At 44.9% G+C, this 15,562-nt stretch overlaps 1 protein-coding gene and 1 pseudogene across 5 annotated transcripts in view; both read right to left on the reverse strand.

The window, feature by feature from the left end:
- Window positions 1-10,532, reverse strand: part of NR1D2 (nuclear receptor subfamily 1 group D member 2) — a 120,319-nt gene extending 109,787 nt beyond the window's left edge. For all 5 annotated transcript variants that reach the window (XM_033132145.1, XM_033132146.1, XM_033132148.1 and 2 more), the window contains exon 1: window positions 10,223-10,532. In XM_033132145.1, the coding sequence (XP_032988036.1) occupies window positions 10,223-10,238 (16 nt within the window). In that variant the 5' untranslated portion in view covers window positions 10,239-10,532. The remainder of the gene's footprint in view (window positions 1-10,222) is intronic.
- Window positions 3-1,939, reverse strand: LOC117036839 (POM121-like protein 12; annotated as a pseudogene).
- Window positions 10,533-15,562: the final 5,030 nt, after the last annotated feature.

Below are 15,562 nucleotides of genomic sequence, written 5' to 3' on the forward strand. Positions count from 1 at the left end.
AGGGGGAAATCAGATAATTAGATACAAGATAATGTGTACTTTCTCTTTTTTTCAAATAACGCTACCTATTATTTAAAATTAGTACAAAGTTGTGCTCGCTTCGGCAACACATATACTAAAATTAGTACAAACTTTTACTTATGAAAACTAGGCATACAGGAGAAAGACTCCTTCCTGTGAAGCGTGTCCTGGGGAAAAGACCAGAGTGGGTGGGCAGGAGGAAGCAAAGCTTTGATCTCAGCAGTGTTTCTGCATGTGGGCTCCACAGGCTAAGGAGCGGGAGGTCTGGTGCTCGGCAGACCTGCTAGCTGGGGTAGTACAAGGTAACCTGGTGATGTCATTGACTCATGTAGGATAGAGCAGGACTCACTAAGGTAAAAGAACTGTGGGTTTGAGTCTCAGGAGGTGGTGGCGGCAAGGCCTTGACTCTTAGGACATAAAAGGGTCATCAGGCTGGGAGGAGTGCTGCTTCCCTCCCAACTCTCCAGCTGAGGCTGCGACTGTGGCCTGGGTTGGTGGTCAGCATGCAGGGAAGGCTCAGAGAGGCTGGCGGTCAGTCCCGGGGACAGTGTCATCCTCTCAGAGGCCCAGGTCTAGGCCCAAGCAAAAGGATCACTCCAGTTCTCCATATGGGCTTGAGGCAGATGGCCCGTGCTCCCGGCTCTGCCTCCTTCTCTTGGTGTTGGGGGTCTCAAGCCATACATCAAACTTCCTTCTGCCTTCCTTGCACCTGCTGAGGGCCCTCAGCACGGTCTCCTTGGCACAGGGGTCCGGGAGCTCCTGGGTGGGTGGACACCGTATAAGCTCCCTCTGTGCTCAGGAGGAGCGAATTTTATAGTCACCAGGCTCCAGATCTGTCATGAGTTGTAGGCATTCCAAAGCCACCGCTTCACGAAACTCCTGATTGCCAGAAAAATCCAGCAGCATAAAGTACTGAGGGGGTGGCCTGCTGGGAAAGCACCTCAAAGCCTCAGGTACCATTGCCCTCCGGGCTGTGGTGTAGTACCAGCCAGGTGGTAAGGTGGGCAGGGGTCGGATCAATACCCAGCGCTTCCAGTGGATGTGGGTGACTTGGCACTGATTCCAGACCCGCTGGCTGCGGGTGGGCTTGGGTCGTAGGTACCAGCGCATCCAGGCTGGTGGCAGAGCGGTGCAGGGCGGCCATGACCGTGCTCCGGTAGCTGCACACGATCACTGTGTGCCAGGGTCCGAGCCTTAGGGGGGTGGGGGATTAGGCTCCCCAGATGGTCCTGCTATTTGCCCACATGAAGTGTGCGGGGCTAGGCTGATGGTTGACAGAGGAGGTGCAAAGACAACAAATGGGGTGTCAGCTTGTGGGAGCCCTCCTCGCACGTGTTCTCGCACACACCAGGCTACAGCACAAGTACACCGGAAACTCACCCGATGCCCCCTGCTCTCTGAGGCCAGAGGAACCTCCAGTTCCCCACTACTGGTCCCAGGCACTTGGCTCTGGGCAAAGGGGCCTCAGCTTGTGGAACTGACACCTCAGATTTGTGGCCCTTACCATTTCCAGTTATTTCACAGCAGGTTGAACTTCTTGAGTTCATATCCAACCAGCCTAGGCAACACTCCCTCCTAAAGAAAAGCCCTCACACACACCCCAAGATTCCCTGGGGCAGCTGTTTTACCCGTCAAGTGCACATACCCATAAAGGAAGTGCAGTCATCTGGTTAGTAACTCCCATAGACGAAGAGGGCTGTGGAAGGGAGCAAAGGGCGATGCCCTACCAGCCTCCCAAACCCTGGGGCGACCCTCTGGGACCCAGGCAATACTTGCAAACAGCTATCCTGGCTCCAACACTCAGTGGCGCAGGGGTGTGTGAGGAGGGTGCTGGCCCTCCCAGAATTAGCCGGCCCCGCTGCAGCCCTACTCCACTCGGCCACCTGCCCTTACCTGAGTGTTTTCGCAAGAGCACGTGGCTGGCTCCAGTCCCAAAATGCGGCTTGCAAGCTTGATAATACATATTTTCTATTTTTGCAAATCTGAACAGTAAAGTCACTAACTTTAGAAATTGGTTACTAATTCAGTATCTGCTTATCACAAAAGGAAAAATAACTTATTTCCTGCTATTCCTCCTGCTTCCATAAGTTCAAACCCCATATAATTTCTACTGATTTAAAAAGTGAGAAGACTCTCACTGGCTTCGTTATTATAAGCACATGCAGATCCAAACCTAAATCTTTTCAGTTTCCAATCTTTTCCTAAAAGAAATGAAAAACCTTCCTGTGTGACTATATAGCTTAGAGTAAACAAATGGTTTTGGCCACGAAGAAATCGCGTTCTAGTCCTCTCTTTGCCCCCTTCATTATACCTTCGTATGACACAATCTTAAAAACAATGAGTCCAGCATCTGCCTCCCCCATCACTTGGCTAAATTAAGAACTGATGTTTACATTTGGAACTCCAGATAAAGTAATTTACCTCAAAATGGGGAACCTTCCACAGCTGTTGCTCCCAGAATCCTTTCTGTTTTGATGCTCCCCTAAGACTTCTGTGACTATCCACTAAACCCCAGTTCCGCTCTCTCCTACTTCTGCTGCTGGACTTACACACTTAAGTCTAAGCAGCTCTTAAGGAATTTAGACTCACTACTTGTTCTTCTGACTCACAATTTACAGTAAATGTTAAAGAGGCTGGAAGGAAGAATACAGGCTATCAGAGAATAACATCAAGGCTGAAGTTAATGCTGTCTCACAGAGTTACTCTCAAAAAACTATTCACAACCTCATCAATATAACCACAACCCCTCTGAAAACTGGCCTTGACCTCTGAGAGACTGTAAACCTCTCAGGTTAAAAAACAGCACTTAAAATTATTCTTAGGGTATAATTACAAACGTCTCCCCTCAAAGAGATAAAATGTTGCAAGAGTAACCTCACGGCCAAATATATTATTTTTCCAAATCCCAAGCCAAACAAGTTATTTTCATCTTCTTTGCCAAGGTCTAGTGTGGTTTCTTTTCCTCTTCCCTCCATCGTGAACAAACATTTATTAGCTTTTTCAGTGTGTACCAGACACAAAGGTTCATTATCTCTCTTCCAGCGCTGTCCCGAGCTCTTATTTAAACCTCCTGTTTACCTGTTTCCACCTATTCCTCAACTAGATCATAAGTACCTAGGTGCACAGCGCGTCTCTCTTACATGCTTTACAGGTAATAAATCTGCCATAAGTATTTGTAAGACCTACTCATCTGCCTTTGTGAAGCCCACATCTCATAACAGGGACAGATCCCAAAGACCACAAAACATTACTAGGAAGTCGCGAGTAAAACAGGGCATTTTTGACAAGAATCTAGATGACTGTATTGAGTAGTAGGTGGAGAATTTTGAACATTCCCAAAGTAGTAACTGCAAACTAAGTATTCACTCTGAAATAAAACTTTCTCTGCTAAAGGGAAATGACTCCCCTATCTTTTTTTAGATAAGAGCTACACTTTGTAAGTCTTTTAAAAGACAAATACACACACAGACATACACATACTCAGCAAAATGCTGAGGCGAAAACAATTCCAAAAAACAGAACAACATTTCCATTTACAGAAAAGAAAAAAACAAGCTGAGGAATTTCAGTCTTTTAGTCACTCTCAGTCTGTCATGCTGAAATTAGGTACCAGATATGTACTTAAGTACCAATTATATACGGTATATATTCAGGCTGGGAAGCCCAAGAAGTAAAGCACAACCACAACTCTCAGGGAGTTTGATTACAATCCAGAAGTTAAAAGAGGTGCCTACGAGGCCAAGAAAAGCGCAACGGTGTTCATCATACACAAATGTATATAATATGCATAAATGCACTAGAGTTTTAAGTAATGTGGACAGTTCCATTCACTTTTCCATTCATTAAACACACGCCTAGCATCAGTCTTGAGATTGGAGGTGTGCATCTGCTCTTTCTATAGTCTGACCCACTTCCCAAATGCTTATCACCTGCCCACAATGAAGCTAGAGCTCTATGATTACTATTTGACCTGAAATGTGGACCCTACCTAAAAACCAGTCATTCTCAAAGTGTGGTCCCTGGACCAGAGGCTTCAGCATCACCTGGACATCTGTTAGAAACACAAGTTCTCAGGCCCCACTCCAGGTCTACGGAATCAGAAACGTTCATCACCCTCTTGTGATTCTGATGCACAGTGAAGTCTGAGCAGCACGGCCACAGAGTCAACCACTTCATCTGTGCGCAGTGGGAGAAAAAGCAACTAAGGTTAGTGGTGATAATAGAAATTTCATCTACCACTGATTTTAAAATCTAAAAGCTTCTAAGACTCCAAACGCAAGGAGAGAAAAGGTCCTAACTTTGAGTTTATTCTCATCATCCAGAGAGATTACGTGAAAAATGTATCATAGAACCACCTGGTACTTTTCCAAAATACACATTTCCAAGGCTCTGCCCAGAAGAGAAAAGGTACCCTAGCAATAGGGATTTTTAACAAGTTTCCCAGGTAATTCTTTACACAATGAAGTGCAAGACTGGCTACAATCAGTGAATGCAAGCACAAACTGGCCCATAGTTTTAAAGGTTGATGTTTTCATTGATATAACTGCCTGACTAGCCTTAATATGCTGTGAATTCAATGAGAAACAATTTTACCTGGAAGTCTATCAAATGTCATGTTACCAGATAAAAACCATGGTGCCATCTGTTTTTATAAAACTTTCATATGAGAAATTCCAGGTATTAGCAAACTGCTACTTTTTTCACACATCTCCACTCAGAATAGGATACAAAGGAAAATATTATCCTTAGTCCTGAATAAACTCCCAAAGGAAGGTCTCACAGCTATTTGTCTTTTCTAAAGTACAAGGTTAGGTAGCAAATTCACTTCCTAAGATCTCAAGAGGATAAAAAGATGAGAAAGTGATGGTTTTCCTTAGAAGACTTTCCTAGGGCCAGGATCTGAGTCAGCCATTTATGTTTACAAGGTCTTCAGACTACCTCAACTTAGGAAAAAACTTCAGAGCTAACCCGATGGCTTAAGAACTAGTTGAAAGCACAGACTAGGCAATGGAAGGTATTGTTATTACCCCATACACACCCACCTTCCTTTACAGAAGCTCCAGAATCAAACCTAAGAAAAATTACTGGGCTGTCATCAATCCAGTTAAGATCCTATTCCTATCTTTAGGGAGTTCAGCCATCATTTATAACAAGAATTTGTGCCAGGCTCCATGGAGTCAAAGATGACCCATTTATTAGCAGCTACGTTCTCCTAGCGAGACCTTCTACACTGATTTGGTCGTCTTAGCCATCTACACTTGCTACTAAGCACCCATCTACCGACCTGATCATTAGCAACCCAAACGGGTTAAACTTTAATTTCCTAGAAAGCACAGAGTACACCTAGTAGTTCCTCAACCCAATAAAGAAAGTGAAAACTACAAAACACCAAGTACTTAATGAATGTCAAGAATATGACATAATTTCACGTCACATTTCATCCGCACAAGAATCCTGTGAATTAATTGCCAGTATCCCATTTTACACATGAGGAACTCAGAGCTCAGCGAGGTTAAGTAACACAGCTACTGAGTGGCAGGGCCACGGCTGAAAGTTAAGGCTGTCGAATTCCTGAGGACAGACTATTATGTCTTACTGAGAAGACCTGGGCAAGCAAGTCACTTTCAATATCTCTACACCTGAGTCATCTTCTATAAAATGGAAATATCTGCCAGAGTTATTACAAAACTAAAACAAAATGGTATTCATAAAAAGGGATTATTAGAGTGCTTTTTACACGCACAATTTTTGATGATAAAGCAAAAAAGGTAAAAATCCCCGGAACCAGCAAGTCCCAACACCTCCAGAAACAGGCAGAATGTACTTGTTAATACCTCAAGCTAAAATTAGCAGAGGCAGAGTCGTCCCTATTTTTAGTTGAAAAGGACCCTGGAGATCCGCCAGATTCCCAGGCTAGGGCTTACCCAGTGGTCAACTTCAGACAAGCCAAAAGTCAATATCCAATTGGGAAGTACTTACTGTCCCTGTGTATACTGGAGCTTTCTTACCCCAATTCTAGACTTGCCTATCATCAAATGCTCCCACTCCCACTGTCCACCATCCTAGAAAACACACTTGAATTCAAGTCATGACTGTACTCTTTTGCCTGTGACTTAAGAGCAAAACATTTTACCATCAAAAAGCTTTAGTTTTCTCATTTTTAAATGTTATTAATAATTTCTACTCACAGGATGGTAATGTAGAAACACAAATTGAAACACTAAACTTCCAACTGTGTCCTGAGTGTCAGGGCTCCAGAGAACAGCATGGTCCCTTCCCTGAAAAGCTTTATAGGCCAACTGGGGAAACAGCTGTGTTAACCATTCATTTCAGTGCAATGTGAGCAATTTTCATACCTATTATTGTGAACTGCTAAGGATCACACAAGAGCCCACTATACAGGGCAGAGATCAAGAGAGGCAAACAAAGGAGCCGCCCAGTGGCTCAGGCAGTTGGAGCTCCATGCTCCTAACTCCGAAGGCTGCCGGTTCAATTCCCACATGGGCCAGTGGGCTCTCAACCACAAGGTTGCCGGTTCAACTCCTCGACTCCCACAAGGGATGGTGGGCGCCCCCCCGCTGCAACTAGCAAGGGCAACTGGACTGGAGCTGAGCTGCGCCCTCCACAACTAAGACTGAAAGGACAACTTGAAGCTGAATGGCACCCTCCACAACTAAGAGTGAAAGGACAACAACTTGACTTGGAAAAAAGGCCTGGAAGTGGGAACTGTTCCCCAATAAAGTCCTGTTCCCCTCCCCCAATAAAATCTTTAAAAAAAAAAAAAAAGCCTGAGTTAAAAAAAGAAAAAAAAAGAGAGAGGCAAACAAAGCTAAGGTGACAATAATTGGGGTCTTGAAGAATATGTCAATTATTAAACGATGTACCACGAAAGAGATTATTTCAGAAAACAATGAGGTGACAAAAAACAAAAAGGTTTTATTTTGTAAAACAGTATTTGTCTCCTAGTAAATTGCTGTTCGGGGTAGGGGACAAGTGTAATCTTGTGTCTGGGAAAAAAACAGACTGACCAGCAACAAGATTTTAAAAAGTGGAATGATGAAATCAGGAGGCTCTGCTGACACCCGCCCTTTTCCACCAGCTATGACCCAATACTATACCACTGCAAACTGAGTCAGTCCACATTGTATTTCCTTCACCCCCAAGAAGACAGGACTACCAACTTGTGCATATACCTTCAAGCATTATGTAGGCTTAAACTCATTAGAGCACAGTAGTTAGCGTGTGCTCTCCAAATGGACTCTGTGGGTTCAAAATCTGGCTCTACCACCTGCCTGTGTAAGTTACGTAACTTCAATTTACTGAGCCCCTCATCTTCAAATGGTGACGACGGCACCTTCCTTCACAGAATTAATGTGAGATATCAAAGTAGTAACACATGCAAAGGTCCTCACACACAGTAAATGCTCAACAGATACTGGCGATTATTAATATTATCTTGCCATCATTTTACTGGAAAAGTTCAGTCAAAACAGTTCAAACAAAACTAATCCCCCCCCATTCTTTCTTCTTTCCCTCAATTTTGAAGTGTCATATGGACTCATTCGTTTCTCTATAGGTTATTTCCACACTACCTTCTGAATCCCTTAATTCCACTGACTTCTTACTTCACTCTGACCCATCATCATGCTGTTTCTCTCTCCAAATAAAGATTTCTTTACCCTTACCTCCCTCCCTCTGTTTTCTTTCCAAGTTTGGAGAAACATAGAATATAGATTTGTAAAGATATGAATGAACTATGCGGGAATATTTTCCTAATTTTTAAAACATGAATTACAACCATGGTTAATAAGTTTATGCAATGGGTTAAAGAATCTAGTATACTCAATCAAAAGCTATCTGTGACAAAAATGCATGCGTCAATTTCTACCACTTCTATTTCACATGTGTATTAGTCATAGAGAGGGCAAAGACACAATATGCCTTGAATTATAGGGCAGTTAAGATAAAATGGTCACTAGTTGAATGTGTACTGACTAATACAATAATATCAAACCAAAGGGAAGGGTCAAAGGAATGCCATGCAGCACTGAATGTGGCCCCACCCGAGTCAATATTTACAACAATTTGAAGTTAAAGGGCATGCTTGTCAAAGCTCCCTCTGACACATAGATGGCAGAAATAAATTGTTAATATACTGACTCACAGCCTGTGACAGCTTGAATTTGGAGCCAAAAGGAACAAGAGAAAAATTAAGAAAAATAACTGAAAAGTTCTGCACTTCAGGTCAATTATCCTCACAACTGAAACCTAACTTCAGAACAGTTCATATGAATAGGTCCTAACTGATTGCAATGTTACTGTGAGTCAGCAAAGCAATATACCACAAAAGCTAAGCCTGCCAGAGAATTCATTTGCAGCAGAATCCAAAACTTGGAACTTGGTAAGCATCCAACCATTTCCGCAGGAGCCTGTTCACTTCTGGGTGCAACAGCCCCAAGGGCAACAAGGATGATGATTTTTTTTAAAAAAAAAAAAAGTGTAAGGACCAAGGGATGAGAACTGGAAATGGAAGAACAGGTAGGGAGAAGGGGTAACAGTCCTCCAAAAGTTTTACAATTTGTAGCTCCAAAAGGCAAGATTAAGATCAGTGATACTGTTCTAGAAAGGTTCAAACCAGAGAAAAACTTTCTAATCACCTGCGTCTGTCTATATATGAGGTTTCAAAGCTGAAAGAATTTGTTCATGCTAAAGCCCAGGTTAGAAGAGGTTAAATGTGATAATCTCCAGAGAAGTAAAAGTTTAATTCCATGAGTTACCCAATTTTTAAAAATATTCTCAAAGGCTAAGTAGGTCCATAGGTAGTTAAAACAGTTAGAAAATGACTTTATTTTTACTGTTGGTGGAAAATCCACATTTATTATCAAGGCATGGTTTTTACAGCAAATAACTTAAAAAATAAAAACTGATTTCTTCTGTAACGTTATTGGCTTCAGGTATAAAGGCCATCAGTTGTTTGTGGGAAGACAAAATGGGAGAAGGGAGTAAAGCATTGTTCTGTGGCATTGTAACAGGAAATCTAACAAGAAAAAGATTTATAAAGCCAAATTCCGTTGATCAGGTTCAGGCAAGGTCAGCAACCCATGGGTTTAAAAAACTTAACCGAAATGAACAATGGCCAGTCTTACATAAGGTCTCAGAGTCACTTAGGCAACCTGAGTCATCTGGACCACACGTGAGCTGAATGATTAGCTATGGGTGTGACCCGTTTACTGTAAGGCTCCCAGTCCAAGGGGATTTTCAGGCCGGTTTTTATGACTGAAGGTATGTACAGTTGATCACGTCCTAGAGGAAACCATTTTTATTTTTTGAAACAGTGAAGCAGCATCATAACAAGGGCGAGTGTAGTTCCATCTGCTTGGTTTTGCTCAGGATTTTAGCACTTCAGACTCCTCGAAGGATCTCGCGTAGGGGGAGCCCCACGCCTGCCCCAAACACCCCCTTCCGCCCGTGGCGCGCCTTGGCCCCGCACTTCTTCCCCAGTATCCGCAGGGTCTGCGGCCAGTCTGTCTGCATTGCCCCGACTCCCAACATCGGGTAACCTCCCGAGCGTGCGATCCTCTGCGGGTGCACTGCGGCATCCGTGGCCGCCCCAAGGCCGCCGAGCGGCAGGGTTCACCGCCCGCGCACGCGCCGCCTCCTCCGCAGTGTGCAACCCCGCGGGGGAGGAGGGAATCGCGCCCACGTCACAGCCCGGAGAGTTCCAAAGGGGCGGGGCCTCCCGAGAGGCTGCGGCGCTTCCCGCCGGCGCGCGCGCGCGCGTACCCGCCCCCACGTGTCCCTGCGGCCCCGGGGAATGTGGGTCACGGAGCCGAGCGGCCTCACGTGTCCCCGCCCGCCGCCGCCGCCTCAGTGCCCATTATGTAATGCCGCGTCACGCGCCCGCCCAGCCAACCGGCGCCCGTGCGCCGCCGAACGTAAACACAGCGCGCACGTGGCTCGCGCGGCCCGGCCATGTGAGGGGGGGGCCGGGCCGGCACCGCCGGGCCGCGCTGCAGCGTTGCGGGGATCCGGTAGGGCGACCCGGGGAGCGACGGGAGCCGAGCCCGTGGCGGACAGGAAGAGCGCAGCAGCCCACCCCGTCCGCCCTAGGGACAACCCCCGACCGCCGCCCCCCGAAGTGCCCCAGCGGGCTCCGAGCGCCCTCTCCGCCGTCCCGGACCCACCGCAGTCCGGCTCTTACCTGCATTCACCTCCATGGTGCCCTCGGGGGGAGGAGGGGGGCCGAGGCCGCCCCGCTTCCCGCAGAGAGGGCAGCGCCGCCTCCGCCTCAGCGCTGCGCCGCCCCGGACTCGAGGCAGCGGGGGTCGCGCGGCCCCCTCATGGGCAGGGCGGGCGGAGCGCCCGGGACCCGCGGCCGGAGAGCGGGCTGCAGTCAGCGGCAGCGGCAGCCGGCGAGCGGCGCTCCTCGCGGAGTCCCTGACAACAAAAGCGGTGGCGCGGCGGCTTCCTGCAGCCAGCGCACCGCGGCGGAGAAGGCGGCTGACGGGGAGGGCAGCCGCGACCATGTGACCCGCGCACACACCCCCCTTCCTCCGCCCGCCCCTCTGCCGGCCGCAGCGGCGACTCCGCCCCCTGCCCGCTCCCTGGTCTCCCTTCCCCTCCCGGCTCCGCGCCCCTTCCTTTCCTCCGCTTCTCGCTTCGTTCCTTCATCCCCTTTCCCCCATTTGGAAACCTCCTCCACACACATCTTCCCTGTTCCCCGTCCCCTCTCCCCAGCTGACCTTCCCGCCTCCGACTGGGAGCACCCTCCACGCCCCCCTCGCCAGGCCTGCTCCCCCGCACCTAGTGACACCTCAAGTCACCTTTGATGGTTACCAAGAACCGCCCCACGGCGCGGAGCGTACCGGCTTTTCAGGACCACAGGCTAGGCCAACTTGGCTTCGGTTAGCACAACCCCTCACCTTGCCACGGGTCCCGCTCTCCCACTCGACAGAACTCTATAAACGATGGACGCTTAGAGGACACAGCCCATTTTTCTTCCCTCTGCTCCCCCTGGGTGATTTCGTCCAATCCTATAGTTTAAGTAGACCTGTTTTCTGAAGATTGCCAAATTTACATTTCAGATTCCTACATCTAGCAACGCTTTTGATTATGCCCCTTTGATGTCATTTAGGCATCTCAAATTTAAGATGTGGACAGATGTATGCATGTGTCAAAACTCAGTGAATGCACACTTTCATTCACTTTGGTGCATTTCACCTTGTATGTAAATTTTACATCAAAAGAAAAAACTGGAAGCAAATGACATGTGCTGAGTTATGCAGAAGAAAGTGCACTAATGTCTGCAATTAAAATGCATTACTGAAGTAAGTTAGGCTGATGGATGGAGTCATGGACAAATGGATAGAAGTATAGTAAAATGTTAGTTGTAAATGTAAGGGCATTCACTGTAAAATTATTTCCAATTTGCTGTTTGAAAATGTTCAGTATAAAATGTTGGGAGAAACGTAATATGTAAGACTAGTTTACATGTGCAACACTCCCCCATTCCATCTCACTCACACACACCGTCCCCATTTCGACCTTTACTGTTGGTAAATCTGCCAGTTCCTGAAGCCAGCAAATTAGGATTAGATGTGTTCTCTCCCTCTCTCTCCCTCCCTCCCTTCCTCCTCTCTGTCTTGTATACCCCCATTCAATCCATTAACAAAGCTGAGCTATTCTACCTTTATAATATGCCTTTAGCCTGTATGCTTCTCACCATCAGCATTGCTATTAGGTACTCTAAACCAAACGGTGGTCTGGGCTACTATAATAGTTCCCTAACGGAAGGACTGCTCCTTGTATCCACCTACAGTCGCTTCTCCCAGAAGTCAGTGTTCTTTTTTTTTTTTAATGCAAATGAGATCTCATCACCCTGCTCAAATCCTCAAACACCTTCTTATTGAGCTTTGAAAAATATCTAACGCTTTACCCTGACCTGCAAAGCCCTGCCCGAACCATAGGCCCCCGCTTCTCTTTCCAGGGCTCTCTTGCCACCCTCTAAACACAGTTCTCTAACTACAGTGGTCCTCTTTTCTTTCCTCTTTCAGGGTTGTATCACCCTTTGTGATACTGATGAAAGAATTCCCCAAGCTACACTCTGTTGCTTGCTTTTTAATTTTATGTATCAACCACCACCATCTGCTTCTGCATGGGTAAAATAAGGCCAATATGAACAGTCTAGAAGGCAGAAAAATCGTAAAACAGAATACCACTCTGAAAAGGCTACATACTATGGTTTAACTATATGACATTCTGGAAAAGGCAAAATTGTGGAGACAGTATAACTATCAGTTGCCAGGGGCTAGGGGGAGGGAGGGATGTAAAGGCAGAGCACAGAGGCTTTTTAGGGCAGTGAAACTATTCAGTATACTACTACTGAGAATACATGTCAAATGTACAACACCAAGAGCGAACCCTAACAGAGACTATGGACTGTGATTATGACGTATCAATATAGGTTCATCAATAGTAACAAATCTACCATGGTGGTGGGGGAGGCTATGTGTGTTTATGGGGATCTAAGGTATGTGGAAACTCTACTTTCTGTTCAATTTTGCTGTGAACCTAAAACTGCTCTAAAAAAGTAAAGTGTGTTTTAAAAAGACACAGAGAGAGAGAGTATACTACCATTTAAATCTGAAAAGGAGAAGAGTGGAAGCGGAAATAAACCATTGCAAAGGAAATAAGACCCTCTCTTCCATGTTAATGCCTATGGAATAAAATAATCTGTGTCGATAAGCCTGATGTATTTTTTTTTTTTTTTTTAGATTTTATTGGGGAAAGGGAACAGGACTTTATTGGGGAACAGTGTGTACTTCCAGGACTTTTTTCCAAGTCAAGTTGTCCTTTCAATCTTAGTTTGGAGGGTGCCATTCAGCTTCAAGTTGTTGTCCTTTCAGTCTTTTTTTTTTTTTTTTTTTTTTTTTTTATTCTTTTTTATTTATTGGGGTGACAATTGTTAGTAGAATTACATAGATTTCAGTTGTGCAATTCTGAATCACATCATCCATAAATCACACTGTGTGTTCACCACCCAGAGTCAGCTCCCCTTCCATCACCGTACATTTGATCCCCCTCACCCTCATCCCCCACCCCCCAACCCCCTTACGCTCTGGTAACCACCAAATTACGTTCCCCAGATTAATTTTCAAACCCCGTGGCCATCCTGTGGTCACCGACTGCCCTCCAATCCCCTCACCTTCCCCCCCACCCCCCACTCCCCCCGCCCATCTAGCAACCCTCAGTTTTTCCCCATTGTCTCCCAAACAGTTTCTGATTAGTTCATTCACTTATTCTTTTCTTTAGAATCCGCAAATAAGTGAGATCATATGGAACTTATCTTTCTCTGTCTGACTTATTTCACTTAACATAATGTTCTCTAGATCCATCCATGTTGTTGCAAATGGTAAGATTTCTTTCTTCCTTATGGCTGCATAATACTCCATTGTATAAATGTACCACAGTTTCTTAATCCAGTCATCTACCGATGGGCATTTTGGTTGTTTCCATGTCTTAGCTATTGTGTATAGTGCTGCAATAAACATAGGAGTACATAGAGATTTTTGAATTGAAGTTCTGGATTTCTCCGGATAGATACCTAGGAGTGGAATTACTGGATCATAAGGTAGTTCCATTTTCAGAATTTTGAGATACCTCCATACTGTTTTCCATAGCGGCTGCACCAGTCTGCAATCCCACCAACAGTGCACAAGCGTTCCCTTTTCTCCACATCCGCGCCAGCACTTGTTGTTTGTTGATTTATTGATGATAGCCATTCTGACTGGGGTGAGGTGGTATCTCATTGTGGTTTTTATTTGCATTTCTCTGATGGTTAGCGAGGTTGAGCATTTCTTCATATGTCTGTTTGCCATCTGTATGTCCTTTTCAGAAAAATGTCTCTTCAAGTCCTCTGCCCATTTTTTAATTGGATCGTTTGTTTTTTTGGAGTTGGGTTGAGTAAGTTTTCCATAGATTTGTGATATTAATCCCTTATCAGATATATCACTGGCAAATATCTTTTCCCATTCAGTAGGATCCCTTCTTGTTTTATTGATGGTTTCCTTTGCTGTGAAAAAACTTTTTAGTTTGATATAATCCCACATGTTTATTCTTTCTCTTAGTTCCCTCGCGCGAGGGTGTATATCAGTAAAAATCTTACTCCGGGTAATGTCTGAGAAGTTTCTTCCTATGTTTTCTTCTAGGTATTTTATGGTTTCAGACCTTACATTTAAGTCTTTAAGCCATTTTGAATTTATTTTTGTATATGGTGTAAGGAGGTGGTCCAACTTCATTTTTTTGCATGTGTCTGTCCAGGTTTCCCAGCACCATTTATTGAATAGACTGTCATTACTCCATCGTACATTCTTGCTTCCATTGTCGTAGATTAAATGGCCATATAGGCGTGGATTTATTTCTGGACTCTCTATTCTGTTCCATTGATCTATGTGTCTGTTTTTATGCCAGTACCATGCTGTTTTGATTACTGTAGCCTTGTAGTATAATCTGAAGTCAGGTATTGTTATACCTCCCACTTTGTTCTTATTTCTCAAGATTGCCTTTGCTATTCGGGGTCTTTTATGGTCCCATATAAATTTTAGGATTATATGTTCTATTTCTGTGAAAAACGACGTTGGCAGTTTGATAGGAATTGCATTGAATATGTATATTGCCTTAGGCAGTATGGACATTTTAACTATATTAATTCTTCCTATCCATGAACATGATATGTGTTTCCATCTATTTATATCTTCCTTCATTCCTTTCATCAGTGTCTTATAATTTTCTGAGTATAGATCTTTTACTTCTTTGGTTAAATTTATTCCCAGGTATTTTATAGTCTTTGGAGCGATTGTAAATGGGATTGTTTTTTTAATTTCTCCTTCTGATGTTTTATTATTGGTATATACAAATGCAACTGATTTCTGAATATTAATTTTGTATCCTGCCACTTTACTAAATTCATCTATCAGCTCTAATAGCTTCTTGGTGGAGTCTTTAGGGTTCTCTATATATAGTATCATATCATCTGCATACAATGATAACTTTACTTCCTCCTTACCAATCTGGATGCCTTTTATTTCTTTTTCTTGTCTGATTGCTGTGGCAAGAACTTCCAGAACTATGTTGAATAGAAGCGGAGATAATGGGCATCCTTGCCTTGTTCCTGATCTTAGGGGGAATGGTTTTAGCTTTTCCCCATTGAGTATGATGTTAGCTGTGGGTTTGTCATATATGGCCTTTATTATGTTGAGATAAGATCCCTCTATTCCCACTTTCTTAAGGGTTTTTATCATAAATGGCTGTTGGGTCCTTTCAGTCTTAGTTGTGGAGGGCGCAGCTCAGCTCCAGGTCCAGTTGCCATTACTAGTTGCAGGGGGCACAGCCCACCATCCCTTGCCGGAGTGGAACTGGCAACCTTGTGGTTGAGAGGATGCGCTCCAACCAACTGAGCCATTCGGGAGCTCAGTGGTAGCTCGGCTCAAGGTGCCGTGTTCAATCTTATTTGTTGGGGGCTCTGCCCACCATCCCTTGCGGG

The sequence above is a fragment of the Rhinolophus ferrumequinum genome, chromosome 17 (assembly GCF_004115265.2).
Source record: "Rhinolophus ferrumequinum isolate MPI-CBG mRhiFer1 chromosome 17, mRhiFer1_v1.p, whole genome shotgun sequence".
Taxonomy (NCBI): domain Eukaryota; kingdom Metazoa; phylum Chordata; class Mammalia; order Chiroptera; family Rhinolophidae; genus Rhinolophus; species Rhinolophus ferrumequinum.